General features: G+C 42.6%; 1 protein-coding gene and 1 pseudogene across 4 annotated transcripts in view; both read right to left on the bottom strand.

The window, feature by feature from the left end:
- Positions 1-20,193, bottom strand: part of Pde1a (phosphodiesterase 1A) — a 256,931-nt gene that overhangs the window by 6,451 nt on the left and 230,287 nt on the right. For all 4 annotated transcript variants that reach the window (XM_060390390.1, XM_060390391.1, XM_060390392.1 and 1 more), the window contains 3 exons: positions 15,722-15,803; positions 13,192-13,312; positions 12,465-12,652 (listed from right to left, as the gene is read on the bottom strand). In XM_060390390.1, the coding sequence (XP_060246373.1) occupies positions 12,465-12,652; positions 13,192-13,312; positions 15,722-15,803 (391 nt within the window). The remainder of the gene's footprint in view (positions 1-12,464; positions 12,653-13,191; positions 13,313-15,721; positions 15,804-20,193) is intronic.
- Positions 15,811-19,977, bottom strand: LOC132655929 (small ribosomal subunit protein eS27-like; annotated as a pseudogene).

The following is a 20,193-nucleotide window of genomic DNA, read 5'->3' as shown; positions in this document are numbered from 1 at the left end:
AATATCTTCTCTGTAAAATTATTCTGCATGGGTGGATACAGCTGTTTTCGGAAGCCATAGGTTGTTAAATGAACATTCCAATGCAAGCGTTGGCATTATACCTTGAGGTTTTGGTTGGAGAAGTTCTTAAACAATTCAGGTGATTGTCACTGCGGTTAGTTTTCCACCAGAACTATATTGTAAGATCTTATTGATGAAAATGGTACCCAGTCTTGTAGGGTGGGAAAGCAACCTTTAACTCAGATGGTAGCTCTTTCTTTCATGGACAGAGTGCATAGTATTAAAAGAGTCTGCACAGGCTGATGGTGAAAGGTAATCATCAATAATCTTACTTGTCTGTAGACCCTTTGTGCTACATTAATGACCAGGCAAGATGTCCTAACTGAAGCAATAGTGGCATTTTATTATCGTGGGAACCAATCATTCTATGATTGTGGTTAAGGCCCACTCCACAGAAATGAATTCATGTCTGGTACTATTGGTGAAATATGTAGATTTCCTGGAACCCAGTTTAGTTAACATGGTCACTTCTTGGTGTATTCACAGTATGATATCATTATTGGAACATAGTAAGAGGGACGTCTGGAGAAAGCAGATCACTGGGCTGTGCACTGCGGTCATGTATTTTTCCAGCTTCTTGTCTTTGCTCTTACTAGGCATGAAGTGGTCACGCTGCTATATATTCCATATTTTGAATTAACTCAGCCCAAAGCAATGATTCAACTAACCTTGGACTAAAATTGCCAAAATAATGAGTCAATAACTTTTTTCTTTTTCTTTTTAAATATGGAAGTGAAACACTGACTGACAAACAAACAAACAAAATGACTGGCATCTGAGAAGGGGACGCAGGGCTTTAACTCTTCCTACCATTGACAGTCTGAAGTACTTAGCACTGGTTTGTAAGGGCGAGTCTGGAACTCTGCAGAACTATGAAGTGAAAAAGAGGTACAGTGTTACAGGCAGAGAGCACCGTCGTGAGAGATTCCAGTGGGAGGACACTGACTGGAATAAAGAATGTAGGAACTACTCATGAGGAGCTTTCAGACAGAAATGAATGTTCTTTGGTGAGCTGTGCCAAAGACTGCTTACTCGGGGTACACTGGGAAGAACCTGTCTGCATTCAGCCCATGCCCAAATACTTTGCAGGAAATTAACTCTAAAGAAACACAAGAAATTTCAATGCATTTAGCCTGTAGTTTAAATACTGCTAGGTGCTTTTCACCATTTTACAATGAAAATTGGGAACAAAAGGAAAATGTGAAGGGTTAGAAAACTTGAAATTTCCCCAGAAAATGAATGTTTTTAAAGTTGGGATCAAGAAAGATGTGGTTGTTAAAGAGATAGTGAAACTAGAAAGAAGCCGAAGAGCTTGATATGTCACTGAGCGGCAGAGTGTGGAACTAATGTATCTAAGGCCCTAGGTCCAATCCTCAGTACGGAAAGAAAGAATGAAAAAGAGATGGAGGAAGAGGAAGAATAAGAATAACCCATAACTCACCACTACCAAATATTTCCTACGGAGTCAAAGATACAGAAGTTATATCTTGAGCAAGGTCAAAGGTTTAAAGGCATGAACTTAATTAAAAGACTAACTGACCATGGTGGAGTGCTCTCCTCACACAGAGTAGCCCAAGGATATGTGTCCCTGTCCTTATCACTCAGGTACTCAGAAACTTCTGCAGATGTGGTCTATGGGGTCCTCTTTCGTGCCTGAGCTCACAGCAAATCTCGTCATTGTCCATATGAAGCTAGCTTTGCAGGCATGAAGAATAAAGAAGAGGATTAGGGATCACGAGGTATGGCAAGTGCATGCCGTGTGTGGCATGATTGAAGTCCTTGTGAGTCCGTCCTCGATGCATAACGTCTGAAGGTGTGAGAATGAGCATGCTTTAAAGATTGTTGGACGTTAGGGGTGTCGGGGACAGGGGACATATGCTGAGGAACTTTTAGGCCAGGGAAGTTAGTAGAGCCAGTCCTAAAGAGAGGCCATATTACCAACAGTACAAGAAGAGGGCCTTGCGCATTTAAATGTATGCCTCAGATACCGTATAGAGAGCTAAAGAATTTTGATTTTTTTTTTTTCTGTTAGATTTTGGCCTTGCTGTGGTCCTAGCCCCCCGTCTTGTCCCTAATTCAACATTATTTTGGAATGGCAATATTTACTCCATGCCATTGAATATTGGAAGCATGTAAGCTTCTTCTTAATTTTTATAGGAACTAATGGTAAAATTTGTCCTGACTCTTTAAGGAGCTAGCCAGCCATGGGCTGTACATCTGAAACTGAGCCAAAACAAATTCTTCTTTGAAATTATTTTCTCTGACATTTTGTCACAGAGACAAGAAACCAGAATAACACAAATACCTCATTTCACAAAGTGTTACTTGAGTTTCTGGTCAATACATTCTAAACGCTCCAACCACTGAGCTATGGAGAGTAACCAGAGGCCTGTAATATCTGAGGGTCTATGAGATCCCACTGAGGAACAACTCAAGAAGAGGTAATCCTTTCTTGTGGGGTTTTCGATGGCTCTCTCAGAAAGGTCCTAGTGTTAGCTGTCCCTGCTCCACGCCCTCCTTTACTGGCCCCTGCACTTGATTCTTACTGCTCCATTATTCCTCTTTCTTCCTTTCTATCACGGTGCTCTACGTCCCCTCCTGGGGAAGATCACGCACCCCATGGCCTCTTATTTGCTCCCTAACCTCTATGGGTATCTCAAGTTCTGGCGTCCACATGTAAGGAAAAGCACGTGAGGTCTGTCGCGACGGGTCTGGTTTACCTCACTCACATGATTGTTTACAGTTCCGCCCAGTTGCCTGCAAGTTCATCATTGGCGTAATACCTCTTCGCGTAAGTGTATCACACGTTCAGGATCCAGCCGTCACTAGAGGGACGTCTACACTATTCCCACTACCTGGGCGTTTGAACAGAGCAGCAAGGGACATGCGAGAGCAAGCATCTCAGTAACAGAGTATAGAGTCCTTTCAGAATAGGCCCAGCTGTTGTGTTTTGAAGAGCCTCCATGCTGATTTCTATAATGGCTTCACTAGTTTACAACCCACAGTAGCTGTATATATGAACTCACAAAAATTGTGTCAATGTGAAAAAAAAATCTTTTATGAGCTCAAGCAAGAAAAATATCCTGGCATGAGGAGAAAAGAGGTTGACACAAAGTCCCACCCTTAGCCTGTGTGTTTTTGGCATTTGACAGCAGTTGAAAAAGACGTGCCAGTTTTCTTTAGGGGTGTGATCCTCAGAAGGTCAAACCCGGTCCAGAGAAGGATGGGCGAGGACCCAAGAATGTGCAGGCAACACATGTTGGGATGAGTGTGTGACTTTTATCAGAATAAAATGTTAGGATAAAAATTGAACTCGAATGACGTGCTATTTTTTTATTCTTTCTTTACCTTTTATAGGTAAAACAGTAGCTTGTGTTACTAGTTTTCTGTACATTCATCCAATCCTGTTTCAAGAATTGACACTTGAAAATAATAATGTGCACTTCATAAAACATTTTGGCTGTGCTGAAAGTACTCGAACGGAATTTTCTATTTAAACTTCAGTTTGGTAAATAAACAGAAACCTTCTGTTGCTTTTAACAACAACAATAACAACAATCCCCAATGATAACAGTGTAGTAATCTGCATCTGTGCCTGAATGGAGACTGGTGACATAACTAAACTTGGTTTTGCAGCAGACAGTCCTGAAAAGGAAAACCACATGTAATTCCAAACAGGAGCCACGGAACCTTGTTCTCCTATCCATGGAGAAGAGCTGGAAATAAAGCAGAGACATAAGAATCACATCCTTGATTGAGACACAGGAGAACCAGGCAAACATAATTTCCTAATGCCTATATGCTGCCACTTTTTTCATTTTAAAAGTAATATATGCTGATTTATATATGCTGATTTATATTTATATATATCAATATATATATGATAATATATATCATATATATGATGGATTTGATTTTAGTGAGGCACTTCATAACAACACAATGTCACTACCATAAGAACCATTTCCCAAATTGCTGTACTTAAACAATGTCAGAATGTAAAATCCAATGATCAGTTCACATCTGTAACCTTTCTATAGACAGCCTATGGCACTTAATTTTCGTAGTTCTGGGTTCATACATTTTAAAGTTTGTACATATATATTCTATTTCTATTATAAAGGATAATTATTATTAATAATCAAAAATTAATTCATTTTTGCTCTATGTATTTTGCAGGGGCTGAGAGAGGTCACAGACAACTTTCAGGAGTCAGTCTTTCCCCCCACTACGTGGGTTCTGGGGATCACACTCCAGTCATCAGGATGTGCCTTTACCCACTGGGTCAGCTGACCAGCCCTGGATTCCTGTATTCATGCAGTGCCTAGGTGGGCATAAGAATGACACAGTTAAATTTTAAATTCAGGGGTGTGTAAGAGGACTTAACACACGGCAGCCTTTCTAGCCTAAGCTCTTAACGAAATCTACTTATACTTTAACACAAATGTGTCAGTTAAGTCACCTTTGTAAGAGGCACAAAGGTCTTACACAGAAGTCTAAGAATGACATGTTAGCATTAGTAATCACAGCAGCAACAAGGACAGAATCACAGAGAATATTCATTGTACGCAAGTGTCCGGGTTGATCCGGAGCTACGATGTATTCAAATGTTGATTGCTCGCCCTTTCCCATCCACAAGATCCTTACAAGCAAATTCTCACATATCCAAAATGACAAGGTGTAAGCCTTGTCTCTCAAATTACCTCTGGCTAAAGTTGCCTACATCCGGGCTGGGAAGAAGAGAGGTGGGCAGAGCCAAGGTTCCTGGGCTGGTGGGTGACAGAAGGACCACTAGGAAGAGAGGGGAAGGCGGAAGGGCCAGGCTGCCATGGGTTCTCCTGAGCCAGGAACACGTGGCCGAGTGCAGCCTGTCCTGAGGACTGGCCTTATGAAGCAGGGACGGCCCCGAATGGAACAAGCGCAAGTATTCATGGGGTCTTGGGGTGAGAAATAGACAGGATAGCTTAGAGGGTTTAATATCTGCCTAGCCCCTGTTCATTTAGGCTTACTAAAAATCTAACAAGTGTCTGTGTCTTTTATTTATAAAAGAGTGGGTTAAGAAATAACTGCCACTGAATTAACAACCAGCTTTAACTAACGTGAACAGAATAAGCCACTCCACATCATCTAAGTCTGTGCTGAGCAAAGTACACATCTTTACACTTGATCATCAGTTTCCTTTTATACCCAGTCTTATTTGTATGGGGCGGATCTGGGCCTTCCACTCCAGAGCTACCTGCTGCTTCAGGAACCTGAAGATGTGGTTCACACAGGCTGATTCCCTGGCCCAAGGATGCAAGTTTACACTAATTTGAAAGAGCAAGAAAATTCTTAGTGGTCTGGAAAAACATAATTAAGTTTCAAGATGAGAGTATGAAATAAGTGTGATATTTTTTATTCCCATGCTAAGAAAATCTAAAAAGATTTCAAACTCAGTTCTCTAAGCGTGATGGAGCTGTTTGACAGCAAATTTGAGCAGCATTCTGTTACAAACGAAACAAAAAACAAAAAGCCCAGAATTTTCTTTTCATTAATGCCCCTGGCTATAAATACTGTAGAAAAGATTAGCTAACAAGAACTCAAAAAACAAACAAACAACCCCCAACAAAACAAACAAAAAAGACCCACACACGTCCTATGCCAATGAGACTCTCAAAGTAAAGAGATAACTAATGTGTGGAAAAGAAGTCACAGGACATCTGCTATAATTTTGTAGAGGGTCTGGGCTGGATGGGAAAGGGAGGGGGAGGGAAGGAGAGTGAGAGAGAGTAGATGGGACTGTGAGGGAAGGAGGGATGGAGCTACAAAAAGGATGTAGGGTGAATAAATAAATTTAAAAAAAAAGTATGAAACATACAGACCAAAAAAAAAAAAGAAAGAAAGAAAGAAAGAAATCACAGGACTTGGACCTCCAGGAGAAGTAGGCCATTAATGTTAAAACCCATACACCTGTAGTTCTCTGCTGTCATTGGTTCTGACAAACTACTCAGCCCTCTATCCAGACAGGATCACCTACAGCTGATCTCAGAGACTTTTCACAGTGCTCTCCTTGCAGGATGAGCCACAGCAAGAGTAACGCAACGCCTCCCCTCGCCTCGCCTCGCCTCGCCTCGTCTCTAACCTGGAGATTGCAGACAGCCCACCTTTCAGTGCTAATGGTCAGCAAGTAAATGGATACAACACTGTGTGTGCCCAACCTGGGAGGAGACTCGGGAAATTCTATGCATATCTGTTTTTCCCAATTATCAAGGTCTTTTTTTTCCTCCTTCCTCTCCCTCTTCTTTCATTATCTTGTAAGAGCTAAATTTACTTATACTCATTATTAGGCTGGGATACACAATTTTCTTCTTTTTTGTTTTGTTTTTTTTTTTTTTTGTTTTGAGACAGGTTGCCACGGCTATCCTGGACTCATTTTGTAGACCAGGCTGGTCTCAAACTCCAGGAGATCCAGATGCCTCTGACTCCCTGAGTGCTGGGATTACAGGGGTGCATCACTGTGCCCAGCTGGGATACACAGTTTTCAACAAATGCGTATCAGACGTTGGAAAAAAAAATAGCAAATCCTGGTAGGAAGCATGAGCTGAAACCTAGCAGCTACTAGATGCGCCTCATGCTCTTCCATAAACACTGCTCGACAGACTCACGCATGGAAATGAGCTGAAACTACAGACTCTCCCAAGGTTGTTGTTTTAAAGCAGTTGCTTACATGAACTTTGTTTGAGGTCATCACATGTTAGAAGGCTTACAGGGTCGGCACCCAGACACATGAGAGAGGTCAGCCCTACACACCCCGCTACCCTACCTCCTGGAACAGGGACGGGACTTGTTTTTTCATACCATCTCTCCCATGCCATTTGCTTATCTCCTTTGCATATATTCTTACCTAACTTTGCTGGCTACAGGGAGGAGTTGTGTGACAGGATGTGTACAGACTCTCATCCAACTATAGGTTTTGAAAGAAGTGGTGGAAGAAACTGTTTTCCTTGCATATTCATGCAAGTTGTGCAACACATTTGTGAACTCCTGTTTTAAAATAAAAGCACTTGGACCAATTAGCTATGAAGTAACTTGTAGATTCACAGTGATGGAAGTTCTGGCCTCTGCAGATTCATGTAACAGGATTGTTCTCATGGTGGAAGTTAAATGATTTAAAATAAATTGTGGATGTTGGTTGCGCTGTCTCTCCATCAAACCAACACCGAAGTTATTGTCTTAGTCTTAATGGCCTTCATTTAACGAAGCTTCTGTTCCTCCCTTGTGTGTCTGAGTTTTTCAACCCTGTGTTTCACATCAACTTACCCAAACACAGAGGGTAATGCGGGACACAAGGTCCTCCTGAGGAAATCCTGCCTCCAGAGTGGTAAGCCGACCTCACTCGGTGACCTGTGGCCTGTATGTCTCATTACCTTCACAGAATATTCTAGACATCAATACACAATGCGTGCTCCTTTTCCCCAACCCCGAAAAGCGCATCTCACCAGTTTCCAGCTTCAGAAAGGGCCCAGCCCATCATTTTGACTTTGTTATCACACAGGGCCCTGAACTGAGAGGTTGCTAGCCAAGCGTTCCACTGCTGACTGTGTGCTGACAGAGTTGTGCTGGTTTCTTCAGGCTAACCTTGCCTGTGTTTTGGGGGCCAAGCTGGGCTCTCTTGCCTCAGCTCCAGAGTCGCTGGAAAGACAGGCCTGCAGTGTTCACGGTTCAGCCTAGCCTAGGCGATTTCTGTTTCGGAGGCAGGGTCACACTGCACGGTCCTGGTTTTCCTGGAATGTGCTTTGTAGAGCAGGTTGGACTCAAAGAGTTCTGCCTTTCTGTGCTTCAAGTGCTGGCATTATAGGCATGAGCCACTATGCCTATCTGAGTTAAGTTTGTGAGCAGGGAGGTGGTGGTGAATGCCAGCACTGGGGAGGCAGAGATAAGAGGGTATCTGTGAGTTCGAGGTCAGCCTGGTCTACAGACAGTTCTAGGACAGCCAGTACTGCACAGAAAGATCCTGTCTCAAACAACAACAACAAAGGAATGACACTGTGATAAAGTTGCATTATTAGATCATTGATGGGTTTCTCCATCTCCCTTTGAAGATTTATGAACTCAGCTTCATTTGGAAAGAAACTACAGATATATTTGTTTTTCCCTTGAATTTTTATCTTGTGACTTTATGAATCATTTCAATGGTAGAAATCACTAACGCATTTTTCAGAGAGAGAAAAAAAAGGTTAGAATTTACATAAAAGATAAATTTCTAAAATTCATGTTTTCCTTTCAGAGATTTCAGAAAACGCACGTTTGGAGTGGAGATTATCTCGGTAGCCTTACAGAAGACGCGACAAAATTACTGCTAAGTTGCTCAAAGAACACGTAGTGGGCACTCACTGTGTCGTCTCATCAAGGAGAGGGGCCACAAACACTACCTGCACCAACATGGGAACTAAGATGACAGTGCAGCAGCCATCGGCAGACCTGCCGCTCCAGCCAGGCTCAGCCAGGAAATCTGCAACTGCGGTGTCAGGGGGTCTGGGGTTTCTGAGGTCAACTTAGCAATCTGCAAAAAAATGGATTCCCTTTCTCACTCAGGCCCCGGCCGATATCCGGAAAGACGATTGAAATTGCCAAACCTTTTGACCAAATCAGAGCTGTCGGCACACAGGAGCTCTATTTACCTAAAGGTAGTTACCAAGATAAAACTTAAGCTGCTCCTGTAGGCCTAGTTTGTGTTCTGAAGAAGGGTTCTCGTTTTTTAGCGACCTAGAGAAAGTGTGAAGAAATTATGGGAAAAAAAAACAACCTAAGATTAGTTTTATAGATTAGTCATGTTTGTATAAACTACTGCATAAACTTATAAAAACCAATACAATCAGTATTTTCTTAATTTTCAACATATTTCGCTTTTGGTATCAGGATTGTTCATGACTCTCATATTTGTCAGTGCTGGTCTCTAGATGATTTGGAAAAAAATAATTTTAATCAACTTTGGTTCAAGTCGATACTCTCCGAATGAAAGGTTTTCATGAAGGAATTAGTCTTGTATACGTGTCACTATGCATGTACTTAGATATAAAATTATATAAAGAGGTAATACTCGGTGTGAGACTCACCTTAAAAATGAGATGAGTAAGAACATGTTATTTATTATCCGAAAATGCCTTTTCCCGATAATCCTACTTAATAGCACAAACAACCTAAACAAACAAGCCTAACTTCCTCAAAGCAATCCAAAGCTTATGGGAACTGTTGCTGCTATATGGGTTTCCACAAGACTTTCAGTAAGATACTTTTTGGGAAAGTATTTATTTATTTATTTATTTATTTATTTATTTATTTTTCATTAAACTGTGTTGTTCCAGAGCTCTGTTTTAGCATGTGGTTATCATAATGTTTTCAATTATTTGTTTTGCCTAACTTACATATTAAAATGTATAATGAGGGGATAGAGTGATGGCTCTGTTTTTACAGGCACTGGTCACTCTTTTAAATGATCTGGGTTCAATTTCTTGCACCCACATGGTGGCTGATAATTGTCTGTAATTCCAATTCCAGAGGATCTGAGGCCCTCTCTGGCCTCCAGAACTCCCCGGCAGACATGCAGTGCACAGGCGAACATGCAGTCAGACACACATAAACAGAAACAGTAATTTAGAGTTTGCCTGACAAATATGGACCCCTAGCATGAACTGTAGTATGTAAAAGATCAGGAGCTAGGTGTGCTCCGAGGTGCTCTGTGGTATTGGAGTCTGTTTCCTGGAGATGAAGGGGAATGGGTGTCTCCATAAAAGTCTTGGGTTGAGTTAGTGAACAGTTTGGATATTAAGTATCCGCCAAAAGGATGGGCTGGCTGCAGCTGTGGGTTTGAGAAGGCACCAGCTCTCGAGGTCATGACATGGGTCAAGCCACTGAAAGCATTTCAATAACTGGCCAAACCCTACTCTAACCCACCCATAAATCATTGCTGAATGGTAGCAAGGCCTTGTTAGAAGTAGAGTTTTGTTTTGTTAGAGGAATTAAAATTGAGGCCATAACTAGATTGTTCTGATCAATAAAGAATGTTAAGAGAGTGGGGAGGGAAAAAACAGAGAATGAGTGTAAGTCTAAAGGTTTCTTAAAGAGAGCAGAAATGAGAGCACATGTGTGTGTATACACACTCAAACATAAACATACATGTGTATACATTCATACACACATACACATATACGTGTGTGTGTGTGTGTGTGTGTGTGTGTGTGTGTGATTTCTCTAAGGTACTAAGTGAACAAACCTTCCAATGTACTTGTAAAGGGTCTAGTCACTGTGATATGGCTTCCCTCATCTCTGGCCAGCACTGCAGCACCAACGCATCTCTCTCTTCCTCATTACCACCTTGTCTGTTCTGTACATTCTAATCCAACAGTTTTCTCAGGCCACAGAAACTACTATAAAGTCTTGCAGCTATTATTAATATTCATAATATAAACTTAGGGTAAATAAATATCCTTGAAGTGTCAGAAAACACAGCAAATTCAGATATGGAAAAAACTTTAGGGAATGTCCCATGCATTTAACTTTCCTTTTGATATCAGCCGGTAGGTTTTGAAAGGCCGCTTAGCAAATAGAGGCACACGTTACACTGAGTGATGCCGGTCCATTTGTGTGGGGCTCTGCTGAAGAAGACCAAAACCTTTGATCCCCAAACTATCCGCTACAGGAAAAAAAGAAGTGCTTCTAACTTCTCTTTATGAAACCAGCAGTGCACTGATACCTGACCCAGACAAAAACACACATAAAAAGTATAGATCAATATTCTCAATGAACAAGGATGCAAAAAAAAAAATCTCAATAAAATACATTAAAACCAAATTCAAAAACACACCAAAAATACCCTTTATCACAGTCAAGATGAGTTCCTCTCAGAGATGTATGGATATTTCAATATGCATAAATCATTGAATATCATCTGCCATGTTAATAGACTACAAGGCAAAACCCACATGATCATCACCCTGCAGGAAGAAAGGACTTGCAGTGTATCCAATAACCTTTCACTGTGGAAATCCTGGGTGTTCTAGGGGCACAGGGAATATGTCTTGGGATAATACAGGCAATATACCATAAGATGCCAACCAACATCATGCTAAATGAAGAAAAGCTTGAAATATTCCAGTAAAGTCAGAAATAAGACAAGGATCTCCACTGTCTCTAATCCTTTTAAATATAATCTTAGCTAGAGCCATTAGACACAAGATAAAGGAGGTACGATCAGAAAAGGGGGTACAATCAAAAAGTCTATATGATTTTACATATTAAAGATCTTAAAACTCCACCAAAACCTCCTACCTCTAAAAAACACATCCAGCAAGGTAGCAGAATACAAAATTCACCCGCACTCTTACTGTTTTCAAAGAGTCCACGTCACTACATGATACAAGAAATGGCATCTGTGGTGGTCTGAACTGAGAACGGCCCTCCTAGGTTCATATGATTGGTCCCTAGTTGGTAGAGCTGTGTGGGAAGGGTTAGAAGGTTTGGCTTTCCTGCACAACATGTGCCCCCGGGGTGCCTGCGGGATTCTCACCTGCCCATCTTGTCCCGATTTACAGGCTTCTTTGTTTCTTGTGGGAAAGGCACGCCCCGCCTCCTAGTCAGTACAGTGGCTACTCCATGTGTCTTGTCTGAAGAGATAGGACTTTCCATGCCAGCTCACTCCTGGGTCCTCTTTCTTATCTCTGCTCTTATTTGTCTCCACCATCGCTGTCTTAGTGAAGGTTTCCCAGCGTCCCTGCTTAAAAGCACTCCTGCTCCTGTTTAGCATTCAGTCCTTCCTGGAAACTGGAAAGCAGGCCTGCCCAGCTCCCTCTCCTTACAGAACCGCAGTACCGTTAAAGTCAGTAACAGTGTTAACAGTGCTTTCCACCCATGGTACAAGATAATTCCTGAACCTCTTATCCTTTTAAACATATGTACTGCAATCGTCCGGACTTGGAGTTACAGGCTTTGGTGAGCTGCCTATTGTGGGTGCTGGGAACAGAAGCTGGGTCTTTGGTGAGAGCAGCAAGTGCTCTCCACAGAGAGCCATCTTTCCAAAGCCAGGCTCTTATTCTTAACTAAACTGCCGGACATGCAGGTAGACACACCAAGAGCTAGTGACCCTGCTTAGGGCTAAAGCAGGCTTGGGGGCACCCGACAAAGCGGAGAGATTCTATCCCACAGAACCCATGATGTTTGCCATCAGGTTACTGTCCCGTATGATGGACATCTGCGTGGCCACCAGCACACACAGCCGCAGCTCCATTGACGTGAACTTCCCTGTGAATGATCAGATTTCAGATACCAGCAAGAGTCTGTGCATTTTAGAAGAGAAGAACACCAAGTGGCACAGAGGCCACGTTCTTAGGAGTTAAAGGGAACCTGGGCGGAAGCGTCAACAACTGTACCTTGGTTAGCCAACACTTTCCACCTCTCTTTGTTCTGCTTAATGATGTCCACCAGGTTGCTTTTGAAGCGCTTCAGGTCCACAGCTGACAGAGAGTAGCCCAGGGCACAGCTCCCATCACTCATTAAGCTTTTCGTACTTGACTGCCTCAGAGAATCGGCCACATGGAACCCAATCATGGTGGACGAGCTGCCATCGACAACCACAGAAATCAAGAAACAAATAGGTTAAGATGCCATAGGACACGGCTTTGCAAGACCCACAGGAAGAAGAGGACAGTCACACCGGCCTAGATGTGGCTGGTGCTTGCCTCCTCCATCCAGTTTCCCACAGGGCGAGGGCCCGGGGACTCTCCTTAACACACTCCAGGTACTTTACTTATTCTCTCTCTCTTCTCTCTCCAACTCCCCTCTCTCATTCTCTCTCGTAACTGAATGGGCTCTTTTTCATCCAGTATATTCTGATTTCGGTTTGGCCTCTAGCCCCTCCTCCCATTTCCTCCTCTCCTCCCCTCCCGCACGGATCCACGTTCTTTTTCTTCTCATTCAAAGCAAAGGGAGTGCGTTACAATACACAGCCACTAGATGGCGATACTACCTAACAGAAAGCCTGTAGAGCAGCAGGCAGGCCTGCCTTTGAGGACAGTAGAGTTACTGGCTAAATTTTTGTCTTTAAAATCTTAAAGACAAAAAAATATGCAAAACAACAACAACAAATTATATCTATACCTGCTTGCCTCACAGTTAGAAGATTCTGTTCTTGAGGCTTCCTCTATAAGAGGAATAATAATTTTCTCTGTCGAGTCTGTCAGGAGAGTAAATGTTGGCTCCACTATGAAATCAATGAAACCTGAAAAAAAGCAAAACACAGAGAAAAACAGATACATTTAAGTGTCCCGGTTTCCTGAAACCCGTGGTAACTCATTGCGAAGACTCCCTGGGCCGCAAAGGCAAGTGCTCACTACAGAGCTGGCTAAACTGGAGACAAGACTGGCTAACGCAGCAAGGGAGGCCGCTAAGCTTCCCAGCTCAGGCACGGGGCCTTTTCTATTGGATATTCCACCCTCTGTGCTGTCCCAACCTTCCAGCCAGCTCCGACGACCAGGAATGTCTTTTCTTCTCAACGAGAGGAGGTCACTGCCCTTTGGAACGGGCCTAACTCTGCTTGTGGTTTTTGAATGTGATGTAGCAGAAAGAAATGGTGTCCAAGCTCTAAGGAAACCAGCTAGCTGAGGAACACAGGAAGACGATTACTTTTATTTTGTCTTTTCCCCCCTTGCTGCATCAGAGCACTTTGTCGCTGCCGCTGTTATTTCAAATCGCTGTTTATTATTCTCTGGATGTAAAGTGTTAGTTCGCTGAGTGTGGGCGGGGGCTGTCAAACCAGCAGAGAGAGAGCTGCTACCATCTCCAGGAGACAGCCCTAATCCCACCACGTGGAGATGTCAGGACTGAGGGATGACTTTGAAGTGCGCATCAAGATGGAGAGTGACAGGAAGAGAGCAGAGCTTTGTCCGAGGGTGCAATGGCGAGGTAAGGAGGACATAATAACTGTTCTTAGCTCAGGAAATGTAACGCCTCGAGCAATGGGGCGCTTCTTGCTTTGAACCCACCCAGGAACGGAGGCTAACATCTGAATAACAAGAAAAGAAACATCTGGAGGTGACAAACACATACATGCAAATTATCCATTGCATGCGTGACTAAAGTGTTGGGTGCTTGACACTGCTTAAAATTTTACAAATGCCTTCAATAATTGTATGTCTTAATGGCACTTCAGTGCAAAATAAAATTAGCCCTTCACCCAGAATTTTGACTCCCTGGCACAGGTAGATTGTGGCGTGAGTCAGCACCTCTTCTAACAAAAAAATGTGTATGAGACCCACCAGCCACTGGGAGTCAGTCACTCCCCGCTTGGTGGAGAGGCCCTGAGTCCACAGCACGAAACGGTTCTGAACAGTGGTAAACACCTGTGCTTTATTCACTGGGCAGTTGTTGGAAGTTGGCTGGGAAGAGGAAAGGTTAGAGCCAGCAGCCTTCCCACTGCCCTGCAGCTCTGCGACAGGTGCACCAGAGCCCAGCTGCAGAGGAGGGATGCTGGTCCCGACATCACCTGGCTCAGGAAGGAGGATGCTAGCTGTCAGGGTGCTGTCAGGCACGAGAACCAGGAGCTTAGGAAGCATATGTTTCCACAGTGACCTGAGCTGCAGGTCCCTACAAAATACAGGTAGGAAGAAAGGTGGCTGGGTGCGGCATCAGCGCACAAATCTCCTTCTGCTGGCTTATCTGTTCCTGTCTCAGGGACTTGGAAAAGAGCATGAATTTGCACCAAGCATATTACAGAAAGTTTGCAATCACATCAGGAAGGTTAATGTTCCTTGAACTGCTTTGTCTAAAGGATTAAATTATAGAAAATAATAGTCAGCAATATGACAAAAGACCCAATTCCTTACACAAGAAGAAAGTCCTTACTTACTAGGATCACAACCAAGGATAACAAGTGATGCTGACTGGCAGTGCTTTGAGGCAGGTGAGCACACATGACAGTCCAGTGGCCTGGGACTCTGCCTGCTTTGTGTTATGCAGGCCCCTTCTCAGTGGCACTTGGATACCTCACTCCTTGTGTGCTCTGTGCCCACACAGCCCTCTCCACAGAATTCACCTAACAACCAGATGCCTCCACCAGCGCCATGCTACACCTACCCCTCTGTGGGTGATGGGATAAGCTTCCGCTCCCCTAACAATGGTCAATCTTAGGACAGTTGCTGTTTAATCAGAAGCAGTTGTGGAAGGGACTTGCATGTTAGGAAAATGACCATGTGCTCTAACCTGGCAATCCAAACAGAGAACTGCTACCAGATCCTGACCCCAGCTTCCTCTAGAGCACATAAAGAGACTCTAGGCTGTAGCATGGGTCCTTGAGGATCTGTGCTTACAGGGAAATCTTTTTTATTGCATCTCTTTAAATTAGGTTGCCTTGCTATTCCTTAAACCCTGTGTGGGTTTTGCTTTAGTTCCTTGGTTAAAATGTCAAGAACTTAGACACACCTGACCCTGAGCAGCAGTGGCAGCGTTATTGAACTCATTTTGTGAAAACACTTCCTTGACTCTCATTCACCATTATCTACGTCAGCCTAGGGCCAGCGTGTATCTTGAGTGAAGACTGAGGTTGGCCTGGAAGCCTTCAGCAGCACAGCACACACATCTGAACACTGACAAGCCCCACCCACAGTTCAGGGCCACTGTTCTTCAAGATTACCTATTTGAGACTGGGCAACCATCGTGGAATTCCGATCACAAAGTGGAGAAAATGGAATTCCTAATTCAGCTTCTTTGTCTCCCTGGGGATAGAAAGATGCATTGGCAGAATCAAGTTGGAGAATTTAAGAAAATGTGCAGTCTAGATAGAGTAACTTAAAACCACCACATTCTTTTTCTCCATTTTTAATCAGTAACACACACTTACTTATTATGTCACCTTCTGTGCCGAGACGAGACCCGGGTCTGAGTCTCAAGGGTACTGTCAGTTAAGGTTCAGACCACTGCCAGGCCCAGGGCTAGGAGAGGGAGCACGGCGAGGGAGCATGGTGAGGGAGCACGGTGAGGGAGAGCTGGCCGGCCAGCACTAGCCAGCAAGCACAGGGCCTATGACACGGAGGTGAGGTGGCGTCATATCTGGACAGCTTGCGTAGGAGTGTCCTCCACGCAACCCCCTTCCTTTGGTCTGTCTAGAAGTGGCCCTCAAACGTCCTCACAAACTCACCCAAACAGATGGCACCTTCAGCGGCTGTGGCAGCTGCCACAGCTGCACTAGGCCGTGTTTGCAGGAGAATGTAATCGCCAAGAGCGTTCTGCCAAACGTTAGGCTCACTGTGTGACTGCAGCTCACAGCGCTTCCTCAGCTCTTGGAACTGGCTCAGATTTTAGCATTTCCAGCTGAAGTTCTTTATGTTCGTTTCATTTGGGAGGCCATATCTGTAATTTCCACTGGTGCCAGATCTTTGGCTGAGAGTGGATTGACTGAGTGAAATTTTTATAGTGCGGGAAACAAAATTTACTTTGAAACATCATACTTTATATGACATCTAGCGATGTTAAAGAAAACGGGGGCTTGACGAGACACAACTTAGTGATGAAAATTCATCCCTCTGTCTTTTCATTACTGATAACCTACTTTTCAAACCATTTGTTTCTCTCTGACTTATAAGACAATATTGCTTAACAGATTTCAATTTTTACTAAATTGAGGTTGTTTCTGTTTCATAAAATACTGCGCTGAAAAGAGAAAATATTCATTTATTCCTTGTGTTCATAGTGAAAAAACTAATGAAAATAGTTATTTTAAAATTTAATTATGTTAACTTCTCCTTATGCCAACTAGCATGTGTCCAAGAAGAGAAACAAAGGTATGAATCTGTCTTATTTTTGCTGTTATCATTTGGCTGGTATCTCTGTCTTTTTTGTCAGCCACAGTTGAAAGGATGGAGCATCTTCCGGATATATTTATTCTAGTCAAAAGCTCCTGTGTTGACTTGTTAAACACTCAAAGAAATGATGCTATATGCACTGATAAATATGACAAGCTGTGCCTTGGAGATGAGGACTTGTGTTTCTCAGGACCTTGGGCTCCTCTGGCCACTTTCCTCCTGGATAAAAGGATAAACTTGAGGCAGCTGACCAAAGACAGGAAGACAGCTGCTTGAGTTGAGGACGATATTTCATGTTTATATTCACCTTCTAATTTTGCTCCACACCAATTAACAGTCAGATGAGGTAGCACATGCCTTTAATGCCAGCTCAAGCAGACAGAATGACTTAAGTTCAAAGCTAACCTAGGCTATGAAGTGAGTTCTAGGCCAGAATGCACTACAGTGTGAGACCCTGTCTCAAACAGAAACAAACAAAAAAACAAAAACAGACCAAAAGGAAACTAATAGACAAAAAAATTTAAATAAAGCCAGAATTCCAGTTGAAGGGTATCTGAGTAGGGGGATGGGATGATGGGGTATCAGCCTGTGGCCTTGAAGAGCACAAACACACGGCATACACTCACAAACACAAATCTTGCTAAAAAATAATAACAATAAAGGAAAAATTGCTTACTGGCTCACTATTTTGTGTTTGTTGCATTTGCATGGCGGAAAGTCTTTACAGATTATTTGCCTTGGTGTCTATGAAGAAAGTCACGTGACCACACATGTGCAGCCTTATTTCTGGAGCTACTGTCAGATTGCATTGATCCATTTTCTGATTCTATGCCAATGACAGACTGGTAATTTCTATATTATGAAAAGCTAACTATGTAATGTGGAGCAGGGCATGCTCCAGCTTCTTTAGTCTCTTACAGAACTGCCATGGTTACTTTAGGTTCATGCATTTCCATTTGTACTGCAGGATCAGAGTTCCAGCTTCTACAAACAGGGCTGCTAAGATTTTTCATAACATAATCCCAAACATGCTAACCGATTTTAAAAGAATTGTCTTAGTAATACTTAACCTTCTGAACCATTGTTCTGCCTGGCATTTGTTAACTTGACACAAGTTTTGGTCATGGGGAGGAGCACACCTCAGCTTAGAGGATGTCTCCAGCCAGCTGGCCTGTGGGCACCACTGTGGAGCCATTTCTTGACTAATGGCAGATGAGAGAGGGTGCAGCCCCGAGAGAGGGTGCAGCCCCACACGTAAGCTGAGCAGGGCATGGAGCGCGATCTCATAATGACTGTCCCTACTTCAGTGTCTGCCCTGGCTTCCCCTGGTAATGGATGTAACTTGTAAATATAATAAAACTTTCATCCCCAATCTGTGTCTATTTGAACAAACGTGTGTGTGTGTGTGTGTGTGTGTGTGTGTGTGTGTGCTATTAAAATTTTCTAGTTTTCCTTATGGTGGTTTTGCATGTATTTAGCTAAATGAATCTTTAATACTTTGTTTTGTGCTCTCAGAAGTAACATTATGCTTTAAGCTTAATTTTCTGTTTTTTTTTGTTTTTTTTTTTTCTATCCAAAATGTGTTTGTGGGTTCCCACTCATCTTCAAGTGCTTTCAGTGCTTCTTCCTCTTGGAGGAACCTCCTTCTGTCAGCCTTGCTTTGCCTCCTGTCGGCTGACAGAGCACAGTGAAGCAGCCAACACACAAGACGGCCACTTGTGCTAGGCTAAAGGCCGAGGCGATTTGAGAGCACCCTGGGCGTTCCACACGGATGAAGCAGGAACTAGGGCTCTGCACCGGAGCTTTTTCTTGTGTTTCTGCTTCTCGTCTTCTGGGGAGGGGTGGAAGAGATCCTTTGCAAGAGGCATGTTCTGGCAGGGAGGTTGTAGCCACCGGGAAGGCTAAACTTAATGTTCAAATTGTTTTGCTTGTGTACAGAACTACAATTGATCCCACAACCCTGTAAAACCAAGTGTTGTTTTACCAGTTTTGTCTGCATATGAAGTCTGTTTTATTTCCTCCACTCTACTTATTACTTCCTTTCTGTACTTCTTTGTACTAATTAGGGCTTCATATGAAAACGTTAATAGAAACAGCTGATATTCTGATCTTAGCATAAATATGTTCTGTATTTCCCTTTGGAGTATTGCATTAGCTATGACCCTTTGACCTTTTACTAGACTAATTAGTCTGCCTGGAGTTTGTGTAATTAAAATGTTGAATCTTGTCAAATGCATTCTGTGAATCTACTGATATGCCAATGTGATTTTTCCCCTTTTATTCTTTTAATATAGTCCAGTAAAATAAAAAAAAATATTTGAGATGCTTGCTCAAGCCTTGCTATTTATTCTTTTACAATGTTATGGATTTGACTTGCTAATATTTTAAGAGTTTCCCCATCTAGATTCATGACAGATGTGGGTTATAATTTCCTTTATTTGAAACATCTTTGTCAGGTTTTATAAGCGACATGCTGCCAATTTTCTTCTTCCTGTATCATGAAAAATTTGTGTAAAGCTGACATTATTTCTGTCTTAAAATTCTTGAGAAAATTAATATTTCTCAACTGAATTAAATAATGGGAATTGAAATTAAAATTTAAAAAATGGAGCTATCTAATCCTGGGTTTTCATGTTTTAAGAATTAATTGATTTCATGAGCATGGGTGCTTTGCCTGTGCCTGCGTCTGTGTAATGCAGGTACACTCTGTGCTCACAGAGGCAAGAAGAGGGCATCAGATCCCCTGGGACTGGAGCTGCAGATGTTGTGAGTGGCCATGTGCGTGCTGAGAACTGACCGCAGATCCAAATCCTCCTCTGGAAAAGCAGCCGGTGCTCTTCACTCTCGAGCCATCTTCCCACCACAAATCCTGGGTTTTCTTACGTGGAATTATATTATAATTAGAGCATATTCATTGTAGCTTTGTCTTATGTCTAGGTTGGTAATTTTTATCTTTCTTGAAGAATTAGGCAATTTTATTTCTTTTATCAATATTATTGGCATAGACTGTTCATACTATTTTGTATCCTTTTGCCACATATAAGCTCCATAATAATAACCCGTCTCCCATGTATATCACTCCCTCCTTTATTGAGTAATTAATAAATAATAATTAATAAAATTTACTTAAAAGTAATTTTATCACTCCCTCCTTTGAGTAATTAATAAAGGAGGGAGTGATAAAATTACTTTTAAGTAAATTTTAGCACTTTTAAGGACGTCAGCTTTTATCTCTACTAAGTTTGGCTGCTTTTTTGTTTGCTCTATGTTCACTAATTTTTGTTTTTATATTTATTACCTGCGC

The sequence above is a fragment of the Meriones unguiculatus genome, chromosome 8 (assembly GCF_030254825.1).
Source record: "Meriones unguiculatus strain TT.TT164.6M chromosome 8, Bangor_MerUng_6.1, whole genome shotgun sequence".
Classification (NCBI taxonomy): Eukaryota; Metazoa; Chordata; class Mammalia; order Rodentia; family Muridae; genus Meriones; species Meriones unguiculatus.
The sequence above is the reverse complement of the archived record's forward strand: the minus strand, read 5'-3'. Positions and strand labels throughout refer to the sequence as shown.